The sequence below is a fragment of the Lemur catta genome, chromosome 17 (assembly GCF_020740605.2).
Source record: "Lemur catta isolate mLemCat1 chromosome 17, mLemCat1.pri, whole genome shotgun sequence".
NCBI classification, from domain to species: Eukaryota; Metazoa; Chordata; class Mammalia; order Primates; family Lemuridae; genus Lemur; species Lemur catta.
Genome location: NC_059144.1, coordinates 25,826,313 through 25,845,587, shown reverse-complemented (window position 1 = coordinate 25,845,587; position 19,275 = coordinate 25,826,313). Strand labels below are relative to the sequence as shown.

The 19,275-nt window shown below is 50.4% G+C and overlaps 1 protein-coding gene and 1 long non-coding RNA gene across 5 annotated transcripts in view; one reads left to right on the top strand and one right to left on the bottom strand.

Moving 5' to 3' along the window:
- The window catches only part of RBCK1 (RANBP2-type and C3HC4-type zinc finger containing 1), a 22,570-nt gene extending 6,559 nt beyond the window's left edge, over window positions 1-16,011 (bottom strand). The window contains exons 1-7 of one of the 4 annotated variants that reach the window (XM_045529525.1): window positions 15,988-16,011; window positions 15,322-15,409; window positions 14,111-14,255; window positions 2,263-2,356; window positions 1,951-2,149; window positions 782-903; window positions 539-712 (exon numbers count right to left, since the gene is read on the bottom strand). In XM_045529525.1, the coding sequence (XP_045385481.1) occupies window positions 539-712; window positions 782-903; window positions 1,951-2,149; window positions 2,263-2,356; window positions 14,111-14,255; window positions 15,322-15,343 (756 nt within the window). In that variant the 5' untranslated portion in view covers window positions 15,344-15,409; window positions 15,988-16,011. Of the gene's footprint in view, window positions 1-538; window positions 713-781; window positions 904-1,950; window positions 2,150-2,262; window positions 2,357-14,110; window positions 14,256-15,321; window positions 15,787-15,987 lie in introns of those variants that run through there. The other 3 variants (XM_045529524.1, XM_045529526.1, XM_045529527.1) reach the window with 3 other exon arrangements.
- LOC123622876 overlaps window positions 14,882-19,275 on the top strand; it is a 10,395-nt gene continuing 6,001 nt past the window's right edge. The window contains exon 1 of the long non-coding RNA XR_006729653.1: window positions 14,882-14,900. This is a non-coding gene — a long non-coding RNA (uncharacterized LOC123622876). The remainder of the gene's footprint in view (window positions 14,901-19,275) is intronic.

Genomic DNA, 19,275 nt, shown 5'->3' with positions numbered 1-19,275 from the left:
AGGGCCTGGTGTCTGTGCCATGGGAATGTGTGCTACGATCGGGGTGGCTGAGGGAGGGCAGGACGGAGGGAGGAGTCATTCCCCGGGGAGCAAGTGAGGGGCAGGCCGTGCCGGAGGGTAGGGTCAGCGGTAGCAGGGTCCAGGATGAGGTCTCGGGTGGAGCAGGACTTAGGTCACAGGCTGATGGGGGTGAGGTCCAAGCTGAGGCGTGGTCAGAGTCACGGCTAGAATGCTGGGGTCACAGCCAGGGACACTTGTGTGCTAGGGTGTGTGTGAAAGCTGGGGGCAGAGCCACGGCCTTGTGGGAGCGGGGCACGTGACCCTGGATGAGCCTCACAGCCAGGGAGCAGGGTTGCAACCACAGGGTGACCTCCGAGAAAGGGCGGGTCACAGCCAAGTGCAGGGTCACTGGCAGCAGCACGGTCGCGAGGGGGCGAGGCGGTAACGGGGAGGATCGGCAATGTGCAGGTGGCTCCCTTCCTGGCCTATGCCTCCCCCGCCTGGCCTGCAGGTGTCTGTCGGGGACTGCCGCGCCCACCTGCTGGTACTGGCGCAGCGCCTCCTCCTCGCCCGCCAGGCGCGCTCGCTCCTCCTCGTCGGGCTGGTATGAAGCCGGGACCTGGTAGGTCTCGGGCCGCGCCCGGCAGCACATCTCACACCCGGGCCGCGTGGGCTTGTTGATGAAGGTGCAGCCGGGGCACTGCCAGCCCACCTGGGAGCACAGGGGACCGTGAGCGGGGCAGGGCAGGATGGGGACAGGGGGCACGCAGAGGTGGCTTACCAGCGGGGGCTCAGGTACCGCATCTGGCTGAACCCGTCTGGGCTCCTGGGGGGCCCCGGGCTTTGGAGGGGTTGGCTCCAGGGGGCCCCGTGGCTGCAGCGTGAGGTCCTTGAAGCCCAGATCTGTGGAGGAGAATTTAAGGGGTGTCGGATCCATGTGGCCCATGTCGCCCACACCCTGAGCCAGCCAGGCAGACCCAGCCGCCCTCCCCTCCCTCCTCCCTGCAGCTGTCTCCTCCTTCACTGGGCCAGGTGGGCGTCCTGGCTTCCCAGGGGCCGGGTCCCCACTCCACCCATGAATGTCCTTGTGTTCTCTGGGCCTCCTGTGCCCCCTGAAGGACGAACCCAGAGGGACACAACAGCACTTCTGAGGCAATCCTGCCAAATTACTGACTCGAATCCATTAAGGAGGAAACATCGGACCAACAAAGAAACTGGCCTGGACTCTGAAAGGGACTGAGACATGACAGCTGAATGCCAAGTCTTTTGCTACATAGGACATTAATGGGACAACTGGTAAAATCTAAGATCTACAGATTAGATAATAGTACTGCATCAATATAAATTTCCTGAATTGGACAGTTGTACCTGGTAACGTAAGAAAATGACTGTTCTTTTTAAGAAAATGCACACTTAAGTATTTAAGGGGGAAGAACATCATGTCTGCAACTTACGCTCAAAATGGTTCAGAAAATAACTTTATACACAGACATAATGACAAAGCAATGCAAATGTGGTGACATGTTAATATTTAGAGAATCCACATGAAAGGTACATGGGAATTCTTTATACAATTCTTTCTATACTTTTGCAACTTTCCAGTAGGTCTGAAATGTTTCCAAAGCAAAAAATATAGAATAAACACTAATTATCATCATCATCATCATACCCAATTTACAAATTCAGCACACTGTGGAGCAGAGACAGGAATGAACCTGCCCAAGGTCACACACCTGGCAACTGCCAGAGCCAGCCCCTCCCCCATGCCAGCTGTTCTCAAGCGCTTCCCTGCAGTGCTCCCTCAAGGTGTCCCCTGTCCTGACCTCCACCTGGATAAGGTCATCCAGGGGAGTCCGACTGCAAGCCCAGGGGCTCTGCCCCTCCCCCCACAACCCCAGGTGAGTCCAAGGCCCCCTGAGTCCTGTGCTGCTGCCTGAGGCAGAGCCTCACCTTCCAGCATCCGCAACTGCCGCTCCCGCTGCAGCTCCTGAGGGTTGAGTGAGGTGTTGCGGGCTGACAGCAGGTAGAGGTAGGCACTGTCCCCATTGCGCCGCACCCCGTGGGAGTGCAGGGTCTCCTGGTCTCGTGCCAACCGCTGCCCAATCACCCACTGCTGCAGGGCTGGCGGGAAGCCGTAGTCCAAGAATACCTGGCAGGGGCACCAAGAGAGGGGGAGTGGGAAGGGAGGAGAGACGACAGAGGGAGTGGGAGCGAAATGGGGGGGGGATCTGCCCAGTGTCTCCCTTCGGCCTCCTCACTCACCATGTCCTTGAGGGACGCCACTGTCATGTCGGGGCGCACTGTGAGCCAAATGGTGACCGTGTGCAGGTGAGCATCCTCCACACTCACCCACAGCCTGCGGGGAAAAGTAGGGGCGGAGAGAGGGCTCTGGCCACAGGTCCAGCCTTGGCCACCAGCCGCACACAAGTACATCTGCACACAGGTGCACACACATGCATGTACATACAGTCACACACACACACACACACACACACACTCATATCCCCAGGTTTGGGGCAGGGACCCCACCGGATTCCCACGCCCGTGCCTCCTCCTTTATTAGAACCCACCCACCACCCAAGCCCCTCCAATGGCTCCAATTGCTCTAGATAAACTCACTGCAGCACACAAGAGCCTCCACGATCCGGCGCCTCCCCTACCTCTCCAACTTCTTCTGTCTTCTCTCCCCTGTTCCTTCGCCAAACCACCAAAAGCTATTATTTACTATGTGCCAAGACTATTCGACACACTTGCTTAATGTCCATTAACTCGCTTCATCCTCTCAATGAACCCATGAGGCAGGCACTGCTGTGTCTCTTTTTTACAGATAAAAACATGAGGCACAGAGAGGTTCACGGTGACACGGCCAAAGTGAGCCATTAACTGTTAGAGGCAGGACTGAAATCCAAACGGTATCATTTCAGAGAAAGCTGTTTTAACTTTCTCAAGGATCCCCAAACATTTCTGGAAGACCAAAAGCAGGAATAAGGGCTAAGTGAAAACACAGACTGACCCCAAAAGAAACGGACAACATTTGGGGTACAGAACAACACCAGTGAAGTCGAACCAGTATCTGCAGAGAGATTCAGGAAGACGTTGCCTTCCTAAAGCCAGGACAGGCAAGAAGCTACCAGAAAATGAAGACGAGTTCCTGGACATTAAAAAAGTTAAGTGTTGACTAACCAAACCTTTATATCTGACTGTCAGTTACAGGAAAAATGGGAGACAGTAAATGACACCGTGAGGAGGTAATTGATAAACACAGAATGTGAGAAGACCAGGTTTAAAAAAATAACTTAATGGCATAAAAATAGAGGAGAGAGAATAAAAGAGACTTAAGACATATTGAAAATGCTACATATAGATCTTTTTGGCTCCTCGTTTGAACAAACCAATTGTAAAAATTATTAATCGGGAAAACTTGAATATAAACAGGCTATTAGGGGATTTTTAAGAAATTATTTTTCCCTTTTTTAGGTGTGATAATGGTATTCGGGTTATTTTTTTAAGTCCTTATATTATTTATTTACTTTTTGTAGACAGGATCTCACTATGTTGCCCAGGCTGGTCTCCAACTCCTGGCCTCAAGTGATCCTCCCGCCTTGGCCTCCCATAGTGCCAGGATTACAGGTGTGAGCCACCAAGCCAGGCCATGCTCTCCTTATTCTATACTAAATATTTCCATAATTAAAATGCTATCAATCCTATATAATGGCTTTACATTTTTAGAATCAACCTAGAGGAAAAGCAGAGAAACCTTAATTATAGTTAGAAAACAAAATCTAAAAACTATAATCTTAACACTATTAATAAAAAAATACAGTTGGAGCCCTCTTATCCAATGCCATCAGGATCGCTGGTGAACAGCAGAGAATCACTAAAACAGCTGCAGACTAAGCTTAAACACGTAATTTTAACTTACATGCTACAAATGCACATTCATTGGCCAATTTCTAGGTGTACGGCCAACGGCTTTTCATTGAGTATAAATCTGTTGACTGGAGTTTCCCATGATTTTTTTCCTTTTATAAACCACATCCATAACACATGATCTAAAATTTCCAGTACCAGCTTCTTTAAAGTGGACCAAGAACATAAACACACTCTTGAAATAGATCTGAATACAGGACCCTTCTGTATTTTTAATATATTTTGTTTTATCATTGTCTCACCCTAAAGTGTTAACAATTTTTTTTGGTAACTTTTCTCTTGTCTTTCTTTTCTTTTCTTTTTTTTTTTTTTTTGAGACAGAGTGTCACTTTGTTGCCCTGGCTAGAGTGAGTGCGGTGGCATCAGCCTAGCTCACAGCAACCTCAAACTCCTGGGCTCAAGCGATCCTCCTGCCTCAGCCTCCCGAGTAGCTGGGACTACAGGCATGTGCCACCATGCCCGGCTTATTTTTTCTATATATATTTTTAGCTGTCCAGATAATTTCTTTCTATTTTTAGTAGAGACAGGGTCTCGCTCTTGCTGAGGCTGGTCTCGAACTCCTGACCTCGAGGGATCCATCTGCCTCGGCCTCCCAGAGTGCTAGGATTACAGGCATGAGCCACCTCGCCTGGCCTTCTCTTGTCTTTCTTTCTTTCTTTTTTTTTTTTTTTTTTGAGACAGAGTCTTGCTCTGTTGCCCAGGCTAGAGTGCAGTGGCATCAGCCTAGCTCACAGCAACCTCAAACTCCTGGGCTCAAGCAATCCTCCTGCCTCAGCCTCCCGAGTGGCTGGGACTACAGGTGCGCACCTCCAAGCCTGGCTAATTTTTTCTATTTTTAGTAGAGATGGGGTCTCACTCAGTGTGGTGCTGGCATTAAGGGCAAATATATAGATCAATGGAATAGAAATGAGAGTCCAGAAATTAAGTGGTTTATTTAAGGTCAATTAACTTTCAACAAGGGTGCTAAGATGATTAAATGGGGGAAAAATAGTCTTTTTAACAGCTGGTACAACTGGATATCCACATGTAAAAAAATGAAGTTGGGGACCAGGCATGGTGGCTTACACCTGTAATCCTAGCACTCTGGGAGGCCAAGGTGAGAGGATAGCTTGAGGTCAGGAGTTCAAGACCAGCCTGAGCAAGATTAAGACGCTGTCTCGACTAAAAATAGAAAAATTAGCCAGGCGTTATAGTGCATGCCTGTAGTCCCAGCTACTTGGGAGGCTGAGGCAGCAGAATCATTTGAACCCAGGAATTGGAGATTGCAGTGAGCTATGATGCCACCGTACCCTACCCAGAGTGACAGAGATCCTGTCTTAAAAAAAAACAAAAAACCCCAAAACCCCAAAATGGACCAAAGACCAAATGTAAGAGCCAAAACTGTAAAATTCTTAGAAGAAAATATAGGGGTAAATCTTCATAACCTTGGATGAGGCAATTTTTTAGATATAACACCAAAAACACAAGCAACAAAAGAAAACATAGATCAACTGGACATCATCAAAATTAAAAACTTTAAAAAGTATACCATCAATAAAGTAAAAAGACAACCCACAGAATGGGAGAACATTTTTGCAAATCACATATCTGATAAGGCACTTGTATCTAAAATGAAGAAAGTACTCCTAAACTCAATAATATAAAAAGACAAATGAACCCAATTTTAAAATGAGCATAAGGCAAATAGGTAATCCTCCCGAGAAAATATGCAAATGGCCAAAAAGCGCATGGAAAGATGCTCAACATTGTTAGTAATCAAACTGCAAATCAAAACCACAATGAGATATCTCTTCCAACTCACAAGGATGACTATAATCAAAAAGACAAATAATAAGTGTTGGAGAGGATGTGGAGAAACTAGGACCCTCACACACTGCTGGTGGGAGTGTAAAAAGTCACTTAGGAAAACAATCTGGCAGTTCTTCAAAAGGTTAACCATAGAGTTACCATATGACTCAGCAATTCTGCTCCTACTATATACCCCAGAGAAATGAAAATATATGTCCACACAAAAACTTGGTCACAAATGTTCACAGCAGCATTATTCACAAGTTAAAAAGTAGAAAGACTCAAACAGCCATCTGCGGATTAATGGATAAAGAAAATGTGGCACGCCCATACAATGGATTCTTACTCGGCAATAAAAAGGAATTAAGTTCTTATTCATTCTACAACATGCATAAATCAAGAAAACACGGGCCAGGTGAGGTGGCTCACGCCTGTAATCCCAGCACTATGGGAGGCCGAGGTGGGTGGACTGTTTGAGCTCAGGAGTTCGAGACCAGCCTGAGCAAGAGCGAGACCCCGTCTCTACTAAAAATAGAAAGAAATGATTTGGACAGCTAAAAATATATATAGAAAAAATAAGCCGGGCATGGTGGCACATGCCTGTAGTCCCAGCTACTCGGGAGGCTGAGGCAGGAGGATCGCTTGAGCCCAGGAGTCTGAGGTTGCTGTGAGCTAGGATGACGCCACGGCACTCACTCTAGCCCGGGCAACAGAGTGAAAAAAAAAAAAAGAAAACATGATGGTAAGTGAATGAAGCCAGACAGAAGAGGCCACATGTTGTATGACACAATTTATATGAAATTCCTGTAGAGTAGGACTAAAACAATATTTTAGTTTGTTTGATGGTGACTTGTTTTTTGCTCTTAGCTAACAGCCAAATTCCGCTTCTGTACACAAAGCTTGCTTGCTTATTGCTTGGTTACGATAAAGAGCTAAAACCATGCTCAAATGCAGTTAAAAAAAGAAAAAAAACCGCACCGCAGGTGGCTTCCTGATAGGGAGGCCGGCTGTGCAGGGCGAGTGTCCTTGGGGAGAGAATCTCCTGGGAGGGAATCTCTTGGGAAAGAGTCTCTTATCAGAAATAACTAGCAACAGACTCCAGCAAAAAAAAAAAGTATAAAAGCTTTGTTTTTACCCCAGGGTGGGGTCCTGGTTCGTACAGAGACCACTGCGTTGGTGCTCTGGGACTTGGACCCTGGCTCGAGCTAGTCAATAAAATAAAACTCCTTTGCCTTTGCAGCCTCAGTGACTCTGTCTTTCTGTTCCTGGGGCCGAGGGGAACCGGCTCTAACATTTTGGGGGCTCGTCCGGGATCCCCAAAACCCCCCGGAACAGAATCCAGATCCGAGGAGGAGTTGAAGCGCTGAAAATCCGTACGGTGTAGGTAACTGGGCCCTGGGAAGTGACCGGCAGAAGACTTAGGTGGACGCACTGGTGGGTCGCCGGTCAGGAGTGACAGGAGATGTCCGTCACCCCCTTGTCTGTTGTTGTTTCTTTCTCTGTCTTCTGTTTTCCAGCCAGCGGGACGCAACCCCGAGAGGGGGCCGCCGGGCGGAAGTCTGTCAGCCAGCTGGCTCTCAGGCAGCAAGAAATTCCGTACGACGTGGAATCCGTGGAATCCGTACGGTGACCAGCAAAAGGCCTAGGCGGATGCGCTGTTGGAAAGCCACTGGTCGGGAGCGAAGGGAGACATCCCTCGCCCTCTGATAGGTGTGGGCCAGTAAGGTCCATCTGAAAAGGGTTTTTCCAAGCAATGGGACGCAACCCCGAGTGGGGGCCACTGGGCGGAAATTCAGAAATGGTGCAGCTGATGTAAAAAAAAAGAGAGAGAGGTAAAGTCTGTCTGACTGAGTGAATGAAGCGTGACTGTATGAGGTTCCACGGCTACGGCTACGGAATCTGAGTGGGTCCTAACCTGCGTTTCTGTGGTGGCGTCGTACGGCATAACGATGATTCACTCCCCTAAAAAGGAGTGACCGGGCCCGGGCTCTATACGGGTACACCTTAGCCAAGACGCGCCTAAGTTCCCGCGAGGGACGCAGCCAGGCGGACACCTGAGAGAAACTCCCTTCCCCGTTTCCTTTGTGAGCATGGGACAGACTCAGACAATGCCTCTGTCTATTCTCTGAGAAAGCAAAACCAAGTAGATCCGTTTGACGAGGAATCCAAACGGTAGCCGGCTAAAATCTCTGTTGTTTGTTGCTTCTTTGTTTGTCTTTTGTCCGTCACCAGCGGGAGGCACCCCGAAAGAGGATAAGTCCGGGGCCACTCGGTGGAAATTCTGCTTCTGTTTGTCTGAGTTTTAGATGGTTAGCACAGGACCGGTCTAATATTGTCTGTTTGTGCCTTTGTAGATTTCTTTTGAGTGATATTGGCCAATTTGTGAGAAAAAGACCAAAAAAAAAAAAAAAAAACGAGTCCGGACTCTTAGGTCAGGCGTGTGATTGGAATTAATGCTTACTGTGTGAGTGTCTGTAAGTGCAACTAATGGTGAATGAGATTTGTGGGTGAGTCTGCTGAGCCGAGGTGCTGCTCAGTGGAGCAGCCCAACAGCTTCTCCTTTTTCTAGGGCCCTCTCAATCTCTGGATTTACAAGCTCCTGGTTACAGATTGTTCTTTGGGGGCTCCCTTCCCTGTTGGCACTACTGCTTGGTATTGGCTTGTACGCTGTGACCCCTCAATCCTGGGGACCTCTAAAGAAGGCTGCCTTCACACTTCTCTACTGGCTCTTGATGAGACTCCTTGTGTGGCTGTGAACTGCCCCCCCTTTCTAGTGGCTTTATGTCATGCGGTGTCTTTTGAACGTTTTCATTGCCCCCTTTTGATTAGTAACCCTTTTTCTCCTCACGTGACTCAGGAGGACGGGGTGGCCTCTGAGGCCCCACCGTGGAAAATAAATAAATAAATAAATAAAACTAAAACAGGGTCTGACCAAGGCCAAGACCTGCTGCCCATTTTGTGCAAAGAACCAGAAAAAACCAGTGGGCAACAAGAGCGGGCAGCAGGAACTCACTGGTGACGCCAGATCAGCTGGTGGCACCAAATCAGACCAACTAACCGTGTCTGTTTCCTTGCAGGAGTGCTGCGCAGACATGGGACAGACACCATCGACTCCCCTGTCCATTTTTATGGGCCATTTTAAGGATGTTAGGAAAAGGGCGCACAGCCTTTCCCTAAAAGTAAAGGAAAAAAAAATTCATCACCCTGTGCGAGGCGGGGTGGCCGACCTTTGGGGTGGGATGGCCACGGGAAGGGGCATTTGATGCTGAGCTTATTAAAAAAATAAAAAAATAAAAGAGGTAGTCTTTGGTCCTCACGACCATCCAGACCAAGCCCCCTATATTATAGTCTGGCAGGACTTGGTCCAGGATCCGCCACCTTGGCTTAAGACCCTTCTGCCAGCATCAAGGAAAAAGACAAAAGCCCTAGTTACCAAAGAGCCCACCTGGGACGATTGTCAGCAACTACTAAAAGTTCTCTTCACCACTGAAGAGAGGAAAAGAATAGAGAGGGAAGCACAAAAACTGGTTCTAAGAGATGATGGCAGACCCACCGCTAACCCAGGGATCACAGACCAAGCGTTTCCACTCGAATGACCCCCCTGGGACTACAATGAGGCTGAAGGTAGGGAGCGTCTCCGGGTCTACCGCCAGACTCTGATGGCCGGTCTCCGGGCAGCAGCACGGAAGCCGACCAATTTGGCTAAGGTAGGGGATGTTCCGCAGGGGCCCGAGGAGAGTCCGGCGGCTTATCTAGAGAGGATTATGGAGGCTTTCAGACAGTACACTCCCACAGATCCTACTGCAGAAGAGAGCAAGGCGGCAGTAATGATGGCTTTTGTTAACCAGGCAGCCCCTGACATTAGGCGTAAGGTGCAGAAAATAGAGAGGTTAAATAAAAAAAACTTTGAGAGATCTGTTAAAAGTGGCAAAAAAAGTCTATAATAGAGAAACGCCAGAAAAAAAATGCAGAGAATAAAGCAGGAAGATAAAAAATTTCAGGCGGATAAGGCACGTAAGGCAAATAAAGAGATGACAAAGATCCTACCTGCAGCCATGGGGGGGGGCCGTCAGTTAAGGACAAATGGCCGAGAACGACCCCAGAAAGAAAGACTAGGCAAGGATCAGTGCGCCCACTGCAAGGAGCATGGACATTGGGCTAGAGAATGTCCCAAGAAAAAGGGGGGGGCCCAGGGAAGAGAGCATCGCCTAAGAGAGTCTTACTAGCGGGGCAAAAAAAAGATAATAAATAGGGAAGATGGGGTTCGGACCCCTCCCCGAGCCCAGAATAACCTTAGATATAAAAGAGAGCCCAGTCAGTTTCCTGATAGACACAGGGGGTGCTCACGCAGATGTTGGGACCTTGGAGGCGACCGACAGCGTACCTGTCCAAAAAGCTGGACCGGTAGCAGCAGGATGGCCAGCGTGCCTGCGCATCATTGCAGCTACCGCTTTTCTGGTCAAAGACGCCGACAAGCTCACCCTGGGTCAGCATTTGCACATTACCACCCCTCACGCCATAGATGGGATCTTGAAGCAGCAGCCGGGACGATGGATCACAAACGCGAGGCTGACTCACTACCAGGGACTTCTATTGGACGCCCCTCGCATCGAGTTCCAGACTCCTGCCATCCTGAACCCAGCTACGCTTCTGCCGGATCCTAAGCCGGCAATGCCTGAACATAGCTGCCTTGAGATCTTGGCCGAGACCCAGATGGCCCGGAGTGACCTGCAAGACTGCCCCCTCGCAAACAGCGACTTCGTCCGGGACGGACACAGGTATGCAGGGGCGGCCATAGTAGATGAGCAAGGCAGGCTTATCTGGGCCACGCGCCTTCCACAGGGGACCTCGGCTCAAAAGGCTGAACTGGTCGCATTGACAAAAGCCCTTCGCCGGGCCCAGGGGAAGAGGCTGATGGTGTATACTGACAGCCGCTATGCCTTCGGGACAGTGCATATACACGGAGCCCTTTATAGAGAAAGGGGCTTCGTTACAGCTGAAGGCAAAGAGATTAAGCACAAGCCAGAGATACTCCAACTACTAGAAGCCATCCTGTTACCCAAGGCAGTGGCTGTAGTCCATACCCCGGGGCATCAGAGGGGGGACTCCCTTGAGGCCAGGGGCAACCGGGCCTCGGACATTGAGGCAAAAAGGGCTGCGGAAGGGCCGGTACTAACCGATGTTCTGCATCTGAGCTTGCCACCCCCTGGGATGGGGAAGATGCCCCCCCCAACCAGACTATTCCAGCACGGACATAAGGTGGGCCACAGAAAAGCTGCAGGCGACGCCGAACAAGGACGCCTGGTTCCAAGACGGAGAACATCGCCTGATAGTCCCTAAGACCTTAAGGAATCACCTACTAGGGCACTTGCACCAGACAACGCATCTTGACAAGAAAAAGATGTTACAGCTGCTGGCCACGGCACGACTCAGATTCAAATCACAAGAGAAGACGGCAGAAGACATTGTCAAAAACTGCCATGTCTGCCAGGTTACACAGCCGGGAAAGGTCTGAGGGACCCATACAGGTACCAGAGAACGGGGGAGGCAACCAGGGTTGTGTTAAAAAATAGATTTTACAGAGGTAAGACCAGGAAAATACAGGTACAAATACTGGTCATGATAGATACCTTCTCAGGGTGGGTAGAGGCTTTTCCTACTAAAGAAAAAACTGCTTTAATAGTGGCAAAGAAAATATTAAAAAAAATAGTTCCCAGGTATGGGCTGCCAGAGAACATAGGGTCTGACAATGGACCAGCCTTCACAAGTCAAGTTAGTCAGGGACTAGCCCAGGCGCTGGGGACAGATTAGAAATTACATTATGCATATAATCCCCAGAGCTCGGGGCAGGTAAAAAAAATAAACAGAACCCTGAAGGAGACTTTGACTAAATTGGTCCCAGAGACTGGCGGAGACTGGGTGACCCTCCTTCCCTTCGCCCTGTTCCGAGCCCAGAACACCCCCTATCATTTAGGCCTAACCACCTTTGAGATTATGTACGGTGCTCCTCCACCAGTAGTGCCAAAAATAACTTCTGGGGCTGCGCCTAAAGCCCCAAGAAAGGTGCTACAGGCTGTAACATGCTCTGCAGCGAGTTCAGGGCCAGATTTGGCCTGCGCTCCGAGCTTTTTATCAGACGGCCAAATGGGAGCGTGAACAAAGAAAAAGATGGTTTAAGTCATGGTTCAATAGCTCCCCTTGGCTGACTACTTTGCTCTCCACCTTGTTAGGGCCTTTGCTTGTGCTCTTACTCATTCTCACATTTGGACCGTGTGTTTTAAATAAGCTGGTTAACTTTGTCAGAGACCAAGTCAGCGCCATGCAATTACTGGTCTTATGACAGCAGTACCAGGGCTTAAAAATGACGGACATAAAAGGCTCATAAAATAAGAGACCCCATGCACGAGCAAGAATGCTCGTAAGAACAAAAAGAAGGGGGGAATGTAGAGTAGGACTAAAACAATATTTTAGTTTGTTTGATGGTGACTTGTTTTTTGCTCTTAGATAACAGCCAAATTCCGCTTCTGTACACAAAGCTTGCTTGCTTATTGCTTGGTTACGATAAAGAGCTAAAACCATGCTCAAATGCAGTTAAAAAAAGAAAAAAAACCGCACCGCAGGTGGCTTCCTGATAGGGAGGCCGGCTGTGCAGGGCGAGTGTCCTTGGGGAGAGAATCTCCTGGGAGGGAATCTCTTGGGAAAGAGTCTCTTATCGGAAATAACTAGCAACAGACTCCAGCAAAAAAAAAAAGTATAAAAGCTTTGTTTTTACCCCAGGGCGGGGTCCTGGTTCGTACAGAGACCACTGCGTTGGTGCTCTGGGACTTGGACTCTGGCTCGAGCTAGTCAATAAAATAAAACTCCTTTGCCTTTGCAGCCTCAGTGACTCTGTCTTTCTGTTCCCGGGGCCGAGGGGAACCGGCTCTAACATTCCCAGAATGACATTTTGGGCTGGATGATATAACACGCCCCCCCACCAAATTAAATTCCCAGAAAAGGCACATCCCTAGAGATAGAAAGTAGATTAGTGGTTGCCTAAGTTTGGAGGATTAGAGAGAAGGTAGAGAGATGGGGAGTGACTGCTAACGAGTACAGCGCTTCTTTACAGAATGATGAAAACGTTCTAAAATTGTGGTGATGGTTGCACAATTCTGAATATACTAAAAGCCACCGAACTGAGTATTTTAAGTGGTTAAATTGTATAGATAAGAATTTTATCTCAATAGAACTGTTAAAAAAAATCAAATGGGGCCCATCAGGAGAACTGAACATCAGAAACTATAAAACTATCGTTTTACTCTGCAGCAATAAATAAGCAGTAAAAAAAGAACCGTGAACACCAACTTTTACTGAGTGATTCACATGTGCTAGGCACCGTGCTAAGAGTTTCAGCAGTGAGTTTCAGTCTTCTCAAAAAAAAAAAAAAAAAAAAAAAAAGCCTTCGGGGGCAGAGACAGCGTGCATTCTCCCTTGCTTCCCTTGCTAATAAAACCCCTGAACTCTAGTTGCATACCTAGCTACGCAGCCTCCCTCCAAGCTAAGTGTGGCTGTGAGAATAAATTCTGGTCCCTAGGAATTGAGTGAAACTGTGTGCAACTTCTGAGCTACGCTCTTCAGAGCAATGTAGGGAGGGTGCCTTTCTTTCTTCCCTCCTGATGCGATGGCTGGAGCTGAAGCAGCACGAGCCTCTGGGTCTAGGGGGAGCAGGACCTCCACATCTGGACTGCTGCGATCCAATTTCTTTATGCCATTGTTATGTTTATTTCTGTCCTGTAAGTCCTAACATCCTACTACAGTACACCTCGTAACAACCCTATGAAATAGCTACTGCTATTGTCCTATTTTAAAAATGAGAAAACAAACTCTGAAAGGCGAAGTGACCTGCCCTGTATCTCACAGTGATTAGCAACAGAACCGAGGTTTGAAGCCAAATCTCCTGATACCAGAACCTGCCATTAAGAATAACTATTCTGCCGGGCGCAGTGGCTCATGCCTGTAATCCTAGCACTCTGGGAGGCCGAGGCGGGTGGATTGCTCGAGGTCAGGAGTTCAAGACCAGCCTCAGCAAGAGCGAGACCCCGTCTCTACTAAAAAATAGAAAGAAATTATCTGGCCAATTAAAATATATATACAGAAAAAAATTAGCCGGGCATGGTGGCACATGCCTGTAGTCCCAGCTACTCGGGAGGCTGAGGCAGAAGGATTGCTTAAGCCCAGGAGTTTGAGGTTGCTGTGAGCTAGGCTGACGCCACGGCACTCACTCTAGCCGGGGCAACACAGCGAGACTCTGTCTAAAAAAAAAAAAAGAATAACTATTCTGTAGGCAAGAATGTCTTGCTGCCCACTAGGGTTCGGGAAGCCTTAAGTCCCGGGCCAGCCACGCGTTTCTTACCTGATATCCTGTGTCTGGGAGACCTCTGGCTTCAGTTGCACACTCAGGGGCACCCGTTGCTCTGCCAGCCAGATGGCACACTGCATAGCCACCTGTTCATCCCCACCTGCCACTGCCCGGGTCAGGCTCAGGGCCATCTCCTCTGCTAAAAGCCAACACAATCAGAGCAGGTTAGCACAGGGTTTATTTTTCAGGAGCTGGGAGCAAGGGGGTGGGAGACGAGGTGGTCCTTAGAACATGCTGCTTTCTCTCTGTCTTCCTGGTGAACTCCTACATACCCTTCAGCACCCAGACTTAAAGTCCCTTTCTCTGGGAGGCCTTCTCTGACACTCCCCACTCCTCCCCACCCTAGGCTCATTTGGTTCCATTTTTCTTTCATACTCACAGGGTCCCCATATTTCTATTCATTCATCTGGCAAGCATTTACTGAGCTCCTACTGTGTGTCACCTACTGTTCAGGAACTGGGATGCAACAGTGATTAACAGTGATTAAGGTAAACAGGCTCTCTTTTCTCAATAACCTCCCTGCCCAGGAGGGAGAGAGATAATTAAGTTTAACAAGAGAGAAGAAAGGCTCAATAGTGACCCTTGCTGGAGAGGAAATAAACAGGGCAGGGAGGCCAGGAAATACCTCTGGGAGGAGGTAACACTGAAGCTGACTCCTGAAGGGGGACAAGCTGGACATGTCAAGACCAAGGGGAAGAGTGTTCCAGGTGGAAAGAAAAGGCTAAGGCCTTGGGCAAGAAATGGCTGGACAGGAACAGAAGGAAGCCAGTGCGGCTCCAGCAGAGTGAGCAAAGGGGTGACTGGGGGGAGCTGGGGAGGTCAGGGGCCAGCAGGGTGTTGTGGGCTGCCCAGGGGCTCTGGGCTTTGTTCCAAGAACACAGAGGAGCAAGGGAGGGTTCTGAGCAGGCAGTGCTGTGACTCACGTTCTACAACGCTGGGGGCAGGGGGCAGGGGAGGAGGCAAAGACTACTGCTACTCAGGTCAACTGAGGTCTGTCTCCCCACCGAGCTGGGCTGTCTCCAAGTTCAATGCCCCGGGTCCTCTGGGAACCTTCCCACTCCCATCTCAGCACAAAGCTGGCCCAAGGAGGCCTCGGGGGCCCCAAAATGCCTCTGGAAGCCCAAGGGCTTCAAGGGAGGAGACAGAGAGGCAGAGGGGCCCACTTCCCACCGGAAATCCCCCAGCTATCTCCAGTCTGCGCCCACCTTTCTTGGTCTTCTCGTCCATCTGGCGTGGCTGCGCCCATCCCCCCGGGGGGGCTGCGTCTGCAGGGAAATGCTACCTGCGGGTCACCTGGGAGCGGCAGATGACCAGAACAACTCAGCCCCGGCCCGGTGGCCTCTGGCGCGGCCCAAGCCCTCTCGGCCTCGGTGTCCCCGGCGGCAGTCGGCAGCCCTTACACCGCCCAGGGACCGGGGACCCGGCCTGGCATGGGGAACGGGCCCCCGCGTGGGACGGTGAAAGGGCAGGGGCACCGAGCTGAGTCAGCAATGGGCGAAAGAGGAAACCGGCCCGACGCCGCACGGCGGGGGCGCGCCACCTGGCCGGAGGGGCCCCACTTGCGGGGCCGCCCCCGGCGTCCCGGGTTCCAACCCAGCTCCCCTCCCGGTACGCCCCAGTCTGCTGGAAGCGGGAGGGGAGCGGCTTTGGCGGAAGAGAAAGTGAAAGTGGCGGCCCGGAAGTGGGGCGGGGCAGACGGGGCCGGGAAATTGTCGTCTCATCCGGGACACCCCCCCCCCCCCCGGCCCACCCGGGGGCAGCGGACGCCGAGCGCGGAATGACAGCCGTCCCGGGCGCTCAGTCCCCCTGTCCCGAGCGTCCCACCCCGGCCCTGAGGCCGACCACCGCCTCCCAAGCCCGGAGCCGCTCACCCGCCCGGCAGCGCCGCCGCAGGAGGGGCCGGGCCCGGGGGTCGGGGGCGGGGCCCCGGCTGCGTCCTGCGGCGCCGGGCGGGAGAGGAGCGTCGGGGTGGGGGGGCCCCGCGCGGCCTGGCCGGAACCAGCGCCCCGAGCCTCCGGCACCCCCGTGGGCAGGCCCAGTCCTCGGCTGCGTTGGCACAGGAAGCAACAGAGGCTCCGCTTGTTGATGACCTGCCCGAGGGCACACAGCCGGGGTTTGAATCCAGGCCCGGCAGGCTCAGAACCCGCCCCCAGCCACCCCAGTTTCTCACCTTAGCCAAGCCGGGCGCTGCCCCTGCCTGTTCTCTGAGCGGTTGGGGAAGTTTGCAGTCGCCTGGCAAAAGGCTGGAAGCCCTTTGCATCCTCCAGCCCAGCCCCCCGCCCGTCCCCTTTTTTCTCCTCCTTGTCCCATAGGATCAGCAGATCGTGTGGGGTCCACCCGCAGAGTAGATCTAGAATCGGTCACCCCTCACCTCCTCCGTGCCCCATCCTTTCAGGGGTCCTGAACCAGCCTCCACATTGGGCTCCTTGTGTCTCCTTTTGCCCCCTAGAGCTCATTTCCACCTGGCTGGACAGTGTAAGTCAAGCCCCTGCCGCTCCCTCACTCCGATACTCCCACCTCACTCAAAGTAAAAGCACAAGTCCCTCCCAAGGCCTGCAAACCGCCCCCAGCCTCTGCCTTCGTCCCTGACTGCTCTCTCCTTGGCGCTCCTGGAATAAATCAGTCTCATTCCCACCTCAGGGCCTTTGCACTTGCCATAACCCAAATATCTGCATAGCTACCTCCTTCCCTTTATGTTAGCCTTTACCCGAAAGTCTTCCCTAACTACCCTATCTGAAATTTCACAGACACACACGTATCCAGCGTGTCATATCCTCCTTCCTGGCTTCATTTTTTTTTCTCCTCAATATATATTACTATCTAACAGAGTAGTGTATTTATTCTATCTATTTATCTTGATTTTGGTCTGTTTTCCTCTTCTAGAGAGCAAGGACTTTTGTCTGTTTTGCTCGCTACTGTTTTCCTGGTATCTAGAATAGTTCCTAACATATAGTAGGTGCTCAAGGACTGTATGTTGAATGAATGAATGAATGAATCTCAGACTTCTATTTGAGATCATTTTCCTTTTGCCTGAAACATATCCCATAAGTACTCCCAGCCTATAAATTAAACTATATCACAGGTATGTATGTATAGGAAAAAACATGGGTGTGTATAGGATTTGGTACTTTACTACCCTTAGTTTCAGGCACCCACTGGGGGTCTTGGACTATATCCCCCACTGATAAGGGAAGGCTACTGTATATTGAAAAAAAGGCCCCAAATGATTTTGAGCTCCTCCCATCAAGAGAGAGAATCTATTTCCCAGCTTCCTGAATTGGGCCGTGTGACCTGTTTTGGCCATTGGGACCTTTGCAAATGTGACACAAGCATAGCTTGCACATTGGGACTTGTCCTCTCTTGTTGCCTTTTGAAACCCCAAGACCACCACAGGAAGGAGGGGGGCTGAGCCTGTGGGAGGATGAGGCCACGTGGAACAGCAAGGAGCCCGTCCAGCGAAGGCAGCCGCATGAGTGACCCAGCTGAGACCAGCCCAAATTGCTAACCCAGAGAAGCATAAACCACCAAGCGTGGGGGTTGTCATATAGCAGACTGACAGCCTGGTTACTACTGGAAAGTATTTTTCTGCCTTTCACTTGTGGCGAATGTTCCTTAGCCATAGTAATTACTACTAAGTGCCTACCAGACCAACTTCCAATCTCAAAGACTTAACACAAGAAGCTTTATTTCTTGCTCAGTGAAATCCAGTATGAATCTGGTGATCCTCCTCCATCTAGTGGCTAAGGGAACTGGTGGCCTCAGGGTAGGTGTGGCAGGGGAAGAGAGGGCTGGAGGCCCACCAGCTCTCAATTGCTTCAGCCCAGAAGTGACCCCTCTGGATGCCAGAAACTTCCACACAAGAAGTGACTCCAGCCCCTGCCCATCACTTCCACATACACCATTGGTCAGACCCAGTCATGTGACTGGAAGCAGGGCTGGAAAATATAGCGGAGCACCTGAAATGTTTGGATGCCTGTCTTTGCCACAAAGAACTAACCATTTGTGTAGTTATCTGTTTAACATCTGTCTCCGCTATTAGACTGAATCCTTGAGGGCAGGGACCACATCTGTCTTGCATGGTGCCTATAGCAGGCACTCAGCAATCATTGTTGAATTGCAAAGTGAAGGGATAACCGGGCAGGCCACAGCAGGATCTTGTGTGTTTAGCTCCCAGTGGCAGAGAAAATCCTCAACTAAATGTCTAACAGTCCCCCCCTTTCAGTAATATACATGCATTACATTTGATATTGTAAAACTCTTATACAATAATGATTAAATGAACACCAGTGGAACACCAAAGTCCTTGCTAATTAGGGCCAGGGGGTGTGGCTACACCCATTACTTGATTAGAAAAGAGTGGATTTTACACTATCTTTATGGGGCAGTTTTCACACAGCTGCATCTGAGCAGCCTTGTCAAAATTTCCCGCTTCAAGGCAAAACCAGGTAAGTCTTTTTCTCTGTTATGAGGTCTTGGATGAGTCTTCTGCTCTCTTTAAACCTCATTTTTCTTATTTGTAAAATGACAAGAGCATCGACTTCGCTGGGTTGTTGTGAGGAGTAAATGAGCCTCTCGGTGTAACGTGGTGAAGGGTTGGCACAGCACCTGTCCCGAGGCAGCCCTGGGCAATGCCGGGTGCACAGAGATGAGGCTGACTCATCACTGTCTGTATCAGTTAGCTTTTGCTGTATAACAAAACACCCCAAAACTTAGTGGCTTTAAACAAGAAGGATTCTATTTAACTCATGGGCTGGGCAATTCTTCTAGTCTGGGCTGAGCTCTGCATCGGCAGTCAGCTGGAGAACGCCTGGTGCCAGATGATCCAGCACGGCCTGCCTTGCAGATGTGCAGTGGGCAGGCTATTGGCCAGGCCACCTCCCTTATTCTCCACATTCGTTTTCCCACCATCCCCTCCCTCTCAGAACTTCATTTTGTTCAGGTCTCACTCCCCGCCCTGCATGAAGTATGAACTTCCTTCAGCGAGGCCGCCCACGCCTCCAGCTGGAGGACCACCATGATTAATGGAACGCACTTTCCTTGTTGGTGATTGGTCAGGTGAGGGCATGTGACCCAATCTGGCCAATGAGATGCATGGCAAAGTCTATGAGATGTGCTTCTGGGAAAGCATCTTCCATCCCAAGGAAGAGCTATGGGAACAA